This window comes from Sminthopsis crassicaudata, chromosome X, assembly GCF_048593235.1.
Source record: "Sminthopsis crassicaudata isolate SCR6 chromosome X, ASM4859323v1, whole genome shotgun sequence".
Taxonomy (NCBI): Eukaryota; Metazoa; Chordata; class Mammalia; order Dasyuromorphia; family Dasyuridae; genus Sminthopsis; species Sminthopsis crassicaudata.
Window position 1 is genome coordinate 21,638,008 of NC_133623.1, and position 7,762 is coordinate 21,645,769.

The 7,762-nt window shown below is 40.7% G+C and overlaps 1 protein-coding gene across 1 annotated transcript in view; it reads left to right on the forward strand.

The window, feature by feature from the left end:
* POF1B (POF1B actin binding protein) overlaps positions 1-7,507 on the forward strand; it is a 53,315-nt gene extending 45,808 nt beyond the window's left edge. Inside the window, exons 11-17 of the mRNA XM_074277902.1 lie at positions 2,320-2,433; positions 3,065-3,217; positions 3,436-3,555; positions 3,857-3,985; positions 4,295-4,380; positions 4,830-4,947; positions 5,967-7,507. Of these exons, the coding sequence (XP_074134003.1) occupies positions 2,320-2,433; positions 3,065-3,217; positions 3,436-3,555; positions 3,857-3,985; positions 4,295-4,380; positions 4,830-4,947; positions 5,967-5,972 (726 nt within the window). The 3' untranslated portion in view covers positions 5,973-7,507. The remainder of the gene's footprint in view (positions 1-2,319; positions 2,434-3,064; positions 3,218-3,435; positions 3,556-3,856; positions 3,986-4,294; positions 4,381-4,829; positions 4,948-5,966) is intronic.
* The last annotated feature ends 255 nt before the right edge of the window (positions 7,508-7,762 follow it).

A 7,762-nucleotide genomic window follows, 5' to 3' on the forward strand; every position in this document is an offset into this window, starting at 1 on the left:
TTAATACAAGATCTCTCTCTCTCTCTAATACTCTCTATCTTCTCTCTCACACTATCCCGCTCTCTCCCTGTAACACTCTCCAACGCTAATACTCAACATCTATCTTCTGTCTTACACTCTCCATCTCTAACACTCTCCAACTCTCTAACACGTAACATTTCTAATACTCTATCATATATATCTCTACTATCCCTGTCTCTAACACTCTCAATCTCTCTCTGACACTATCCCTCTCCATCTCTTTCTCTATAATACTGTTTTATCTCTAACACTATCATTCTCCCTTCCCTCTTAACACTCTCCACCTCTCTAATACTCAACATCTCTAATACTCTCCATCTCTCTCTAACATTCTCTACTAACACTCAATATCTCTAACACTCTGCACTTCTCTAATCCTCTCCATCTAATATTCTCCCTCTTCTCTCACACTCAACATCTATCTTGTAACACTCTCCATATCTAACTCTGTGACAGTTATCTTCTAACACTCTCCATCTGTCTCAGTCTGTGTCATCTAAGACTATCTTCTCTGTAACACTCACCATCTCTCTAATATTCTCCCTCTCCTTTCTCTAACACTCTATCTTCTAAAACTCTCCCTTTCTCTTTCTAACACTCTCCATCTGTCTCAGTCTATGTGTCATCTAAGACTATCTTCTCACTAACACTCAACATCTCTAATACTCTGCATCTCTCTCTCTCCATCTTTCTAACACTCTGCACTTCTCTAACACTCACCACCTCTCTAATGTTCTCCCTCTCCTTTCTCTAACACTCTATCTTCTAAAACTCTCCCTCTAATACTCTACCTTTCTTTCTAACACTCTCCATCTTTTCTGTCTCTAATACTTAACATGTCTTTCTCTCTAACACTCAACATCTCTAATACTCTCCCTCTTCTCTGTCTCCTGACACACTCCCTTTTCTAACACTCTGCATCTCTCTAATATTCTCCCTCTCCTCTTTCTCTAACACTCAAGATCTCTAATACTCAACATGTCTTTCTAACACTCTCCATCTTCTCTAACACACTCTCTCTCTTTTTCTAAGTTTCTATCTTCACTCTAACAGTGAACATCTTTCTCCCTCTTCTGTCTCTAATATTCAACCTCTCTCTAACACTATCTTTTCCCTAACACTGTCCATCTCTAACACTCTCCCACTTCTGTCTCTAACACTCTTTTTTGTAATAGTCTCTAACACACACATCTCTCTAACACTCTCTCACTCTCTAACACTCAACATCTCTTTCTAACACTATCTTCTAACACGCTTCCTCTTCCCTCCAACATTCTTCATCTCTCTATCTAGTCACTAACACTCAACATCTCTAATACTCTCCCTCTTCTCTCCATCTCTAACACTCAACATCTCTCTAACACTGTCTTTTCCCTAACATTCTCCATCTTCTCTAAAACTCTCCATATCTAACTCTTAACACTCCATCTGTCTCTCTCTTAACTCTTCCTCTTCTCTCTATCTCTAATATTCAACCTCTAATACGCTACCTCTTTCACTAACTCTCCTCTCTCTCTAACACTGTCTCCCTCTCTGTAACACTCTCTACCTCTCTCACACTATATCTTCAGTGTTGTAGCTGTCCCTCACATCTTCCCAACTGATCTGTTTTTCTTGGAACATACTCCCTCCTCCTCCTCACCTGTCTCCTAGAATGTTTTCAGATGTACAAGTCCCCTCCAAGATACAAGTCAAACACCATATCTCTTACCCCCACCACTGCTGCCCTTCCTTTTTTTTTTTATTAATAGTTTTTATTTACCAGATATATGCATGGGTAATTTTACAACGTTGACAATTGCCAAACCTTTTGTTCTAATTTTTCTCCCCCCCCCCCCGCCTCCCCACTGCTGTCCTTCCTAATCCACCATGTGTCCATCTTTGTGCTTTATGTATCTCTATGTGGGCATATTCTCTCCCCCATGTGTAGCCCCTAGAAGTATTCTTTTACTATCATTCTAATAATTAACTAATTGCTTCCTGAAATGCCTTTTGTCTAACCAGTAATTTCCAGAAGACTTTAGGCATCATTGTGGAGGGGTAAATTGAAAAGTTACCACCATGGGGAATCACGAAGGTGACATCTTTCCAAGTGTCAGTTGGGGGAAGGAAGGGGAAACCACTGCCATATTTTATTCTGTTAGTGAACTTCTGAGAGATGCAAGTTTTGTAAGTTGTAAATGCTGTCACATTCAGGATCTTTAACAAATGGATTTCAAGTACAATTGAATAGTTACTCTTTGAGAAATCTTTAAAGTATCATCTCTGTGACTGTCAACCAATCTCTTATTCCCACAGTCCCTGGAAAACGACAAATTAAGACTTGAGAAAGACCTGGCATTTAAAGAGACTCAGATAAAGGAGTATGAAGCACTCTTGGCATCAGTGAGAGCCAATAACCGCCAGCAGCAGGTGGGCCGAGGCTTCTGCTGAGAAGAAAACCCTTTTCGAGATCTAGTTACTGGTACAAAGTTGAAATCTGGGAATGACTTGTGATCGAGATAAAATTATTTGCAGGGAGTGGAAGCTACTGGGGGAAATCAAATCCCAGGAGCCCTTAATGAACTTACGTAATCGGAGAGCACATCATCAATAACTGAGTTCTAGATAATACAAAGACAAAAAAGTACAAGTCAATATTTAACCTGATTCCATTTCCTTCTTGGTAAAATGGGGTAATAAATAGCACCTTCTTTCCCTGATTGATGTGAAGAAAATGCTTTACAAAATTTTCATTTTATCTGGAACTGTCATCTTCAAATGATGTGACTAACTGGACAAGTACTGGAGATTTCTCTTGTGGAAAAAAATTAATCTTAGAGAACTACTTCATCACGAAGAGCCGTTGCTCTATTTTGTCAGTATTCCTGCCCAGCACACTCTTATCTGAGAAACGACTGTTGATAGCAAAAACAGTGAAAAACATCAAAGTGGCTGTATCAAAACATTTAAATTGGTTAACTTCGAGCTATCAATTGATAAGAGTAAGAAGATCTGACTAGTTTTAGTAACTTTGTCTCACAAATCTGATTTTCCCTTACAGCAAGGACTACAGGACTCTAACTCAAAATGTCGGACCTTGGAAGAAACCATTCTCTCTCTCCGCCACGGCCAGTCGGATATGGAATACCGACTAAAGGAATTAGAATACTGTAAAAGAAATCTGGAACAAGAGAATAAAAACCTTCGACTACAGGTACAGTCAGACTGCTGTTGCAGGGGTAGAGAAGAAGGTACACCCTCTATCAGCCTTGTCCTTGTCCTATTTCCCGACACTGACGCTTTAGATCAGAACCTCACTTTCCTTATTTATCAAATAGGCCAGGCATGAGGCATCCTCAAAGGGTTAGATACACAGTATTTTATATATTTTATTAAATAAAATACTAAGGGGAACAATTCTGTCCTATGTAGGTATCTGAGACCTGTACAGGCCCTGTGCTGCAGGCTAAAATGGACGAGATTGGAAGCCATTATATGGAAATGGTGAAAAACTTGAGAATGGACAAGGATCGAGAAATCTGCAAGCTGAGGGTATGTTCAAAGGGTAGCTTTGGAAAGGACAGAGGGAATCCTTTCATTCTGTAGTCTACATGGGATGCCTCATCAGGTGTCCTCTGGGTCTCTGCTCTTAGCAACTTTCCAATTCTGGTCCCCTCCTAGCCGGACAACATGGCTCAATAATGCGCTGGCCAGAGGATAAGGAATTTCTGGCACCAGGTGTGCGCGGCCTCCCGAGGCGGTGAGCGATCACTGCTTCAAGAAAGCATGCGTTTGGGCACACTGCTGGAGGGCTCATGCTATCCTGTTGGCCTTCCCCCCCCCCCAATTTTAGGCACAACTGAACCAATTCCAAAAGGATGTTTCTAGAAGGGAAGGAAGTTGCAGCGACTACCAGCTTAAGCTTCATGAACTGACAAGTTTGCTAGAAGAAAAGGATTGCCTTATAAAGAGGCAGTCAGAGGTAAGTGGTCTTAACAGAAATACTTCCCCTCCTTCCAAAGTTGTATTTAGAGGGAGTTAGAATTCAGGTACCTAAATACCAAGCTTTTGACCTAGATTTCAAGGGTTAAAACAAGCAACTTGAAATGAGAAAAAGTTAAAATTTCAAATCGAGGCACATGCAATCTTCTGAGATGGCTAATCAGATAGTAACTCTGAAAAGTGTTTTTAGATTGTACCTACCTAAATGCTCCTTAGCAAACACTTCTAATACTTATCAAAAGCACTGAATGTGGTGGCAGATGTGATCATAATCTCTTTTATTTGGAAGGAACTCTCCAAATTGAGGCAAGAAAAATATTCATCCCATAATCAGACCTCTGGCACTGGAAGGACCACTATCACCACCACTAAAAAGTAAGGCGTTTTCCTACTAGGCCCCAAACAGACTGTTCTAATAACTTATTCCCGGGTCAAGGTCCAATGATTCTCCCCTTTTCCCCAAACCCTGTTAATGAATAGAGAATAAAAAGCACTTTACTTAATTAGTCTTTCCTGGCTCTTTATATAGAAGCACCTCCTGTCCAATGTCATGTCAGATGGCGCTCTCTAATCGCCTTTGAAGTAGTGGCTTTGGAAATGCCCATCACTGTCTCTTAATTGTCAGCAATATGCTCTTGGAATTGTTTGGGGGGGGGGGGCATTTGGTGGCTAGCGAATGGTAGTACCCATTGAGTTAAAGATGTTCCAGGGGTGTGAGGGCTGAACCAGAAAACCGCCAAAATGGGAGGAAGTCTTGGCCGAGCTGTGTCTAAGAGAGAGAAAGTAGAAAATGCTGGTTTGTAAAAATGCCTTCCTTTCACTAGATACAGAACCCAATATCCAATTCTGGGGCTCCTTTATGACGACTATGAATATATCCCCCCAAGCAGCGACACCCAGACCATTGTCATCGAAAAGACAGAAGACAAATGGACTAGTAGTGTAAGTTCTCTCCTCTTAGAACAAAAAGCAAAGCAGCAGAGCAGCCAGGGGAATTTTCTCCATCAGCAAACAGCAAAAACACTTTTCCAAATTGGATTTTAAACACGCATAATATCTGCATTACAAATAGTGTTCTAACATAGAATATATGCATTGCTCCAAATTGGGAATTTACTATGTAAATATTGAAAATATTTTCTTTCTCCAGAAAGAGGTAGAGACTCAAGTTTTGGTACACCCCACCCCTTTAATCTGTCTTGCCATCTCAAATGTGACATAAAAATTACCAGGGACCTCAAATTTTAGGATTCTAAAAGAATCACGAGCAATTGGACTTACCTTTGGACTTTCGCCATTGGACATGGTAAAAACAGCAACTCATGGGTAAAGACATTATCACACACTTTCCAAGAGAAAACTATCAACTACATAGCAAGCAGTAGCTTTTGTTTCCCCAGATGATGTTGTTCAGAGAGCACAGTGTTTAAGTTGTTCTGGAACTAGAGTCCTGCTTTCAGGAATCTCACCCTCTGGCTCCTCTAGAACCAACCTGTTCCAGGGGAAATCACCATTGACTAAAGTTTCAGAAATCGTTTACCTGGAGTCTGCCATGTTCACACCAACTTTCCCATGCCTTTCCCATGTTTAGGTGCCCAAGAAAGACAGACCTCTGCTGTTCTTACCCCCCTCTCCGCTCCAAGGCAGCATGCTTGGCTTCTTTCACAGAATAGAGCTACATCAACATAGCAGTTACCAAGGATGTTATTAAGTAGGACTGTCTTGTGGTCTTGACTGCAATGCCTTAGGAAGAACCCTCCACAAAGCTCACAGATCGATCCCAGCCTTCAAACTAGTGTCCTTTGATCCAAGTCCAAACAATTAAGGCACCAGTTGCATAGCAGATACTACCACCAATTTATTATTGGATCTATAGGAGAAACCCGTAATTTGGCTCTCTAACGGACTATGGCAATGGGCTTGGTTTTTAGTCCTAATTGTTGCGTTTGGTTCTTTTCCAGCCATGAATTTAGCGGCAGCCGTCCAAAATTCATCCAGTGACCGTGCCAGCACTCACGTTATGGAAAATGGAAGAAGCTAAGGTCTTTCCGCATTCCATACCATGACAACACCTAGTCTGCCTAATGAAAATAGGAAGCTGTGTAAAATGGCAGTTTTTTCCTCATGTCTTTACAATGGGAAAAGGGAAGGTTTGCCAAAGTTTTTACTGCAGACAAACCAAGAACATGCTCTCCTTAAACTAAGACACTTTTTGGGACAAGGACTTTATTCTATTCTGTCATTTTCCCCCAGATGATAAACAGCATGCATCTTCACTTCAGATACACTTTTTAATGAAAGAGAGGTGGAGGGCATACAATTTAATTAGTAGCTGTATTTTATAGCTTGGATCTTTTTTTTTCCCCTCCCTTTACGTATGTATCTCTTGAAGACAACTCAGGTGATGGTTTGCTTTAGTTCTCAAAGAACAAGGCTGGAAGTTCTCAAGTACTTAACTAGTCAGGTAATGTCACATAACTTCAAGAACTTAAGTAATGATATACCCCCCCCCTTTTCCGAGAAGCGATTCAACATCTGATTCAGAGACTATGCTATGATAGTTCCCCGGCTTATAAATAACTTCACTTCATTGTACAAAAATGGATATGGCAGAAGCAACTCATTCCTGTTTTTTTAACTAAAAGGTAGAGTAGAACATACCCAACCTACTCATGTACCCAAAAACATCCATTTCTGGCAAAAATCAATTTTACTGTTTACATAAATCTGCTTTTAACTTTCCAGTTCATGAAAGATTTCAGATGATTGGAAAAAGCAACATACTTCACATCCCGTCCTGCTATATGCATTTTCAATGTGGCACAGTGTATAAGGAAATATTATTGGAGACATAGTAAAGTTTATGGTTTTCGCTTCAGTGTAAAACTTGGGAATTGTAGCAAAAGCAGGTTTTCTTGAGAGAAGCTGTCTGGATTTCTTTCTAATAGTTTAGGTGTAAAGAGGTTACGGGCCCCCATAGGTAATCCCTCTATATTACAAATAATCAAAGCCTTAGAAGGAAGCAAAGTAGATGCTATGAAGTGAGCTCGGTGTTTGAAAATTCTAACCCATGTCATTTTCCTTACCTTGAGACAAGAAATAGAGCAGCCCCTCAGTTTCAGGGTGTCACCATACCTACCAGCTGAGGGGATGCCACAAGACAGCATTGATGCTGTTAGAATCAAGGCCTTTCAACTGCTGCAAAGTTAAGAAAACGGCCTCCCCTTCCCTCCCCACCCCCCAAAAGAACAAACCCACCTGAGACAGTCTAAGGTGGACCTACTTTCCGAAATTCCATGGTATGTGTGTTACCATTTAAAGGTCTGTGGTTCTTGATGAAGAATAACGAATCTGCCTGAAGAGGCCTTTTCTCTTCACAAGCTAAATCTCTGCAAATTGCAAAGATAGTGTCAAGATTAAATGGGATTTGATTATCTGTTAACCTCTTCAAATTTAATAAAGTGGAAAATGGCATATGGGGAAAAAAAAAAAAGTACAGCGTGAGTGGTCTTTATTGAAATCCTGCCCCTTAAAAGGAAAGTAGTAGCGCCAGTTTACAGAAAATGTGTGTCCTGGGGGTGATGCTCTTCCAAGTCCACATCCACACTTACCTTTGGAAAAAAGAAAACTACCCCCAAACGTGGGGTTATTTGGTACCTCTGCTTGGGCAGAACATAACCAGCAAAGTGAAATGGTTTATGCTTCTGGGTGACAATTTCTGCAGACTCCTAATTCCAAAACTTTCATATGTTAACTA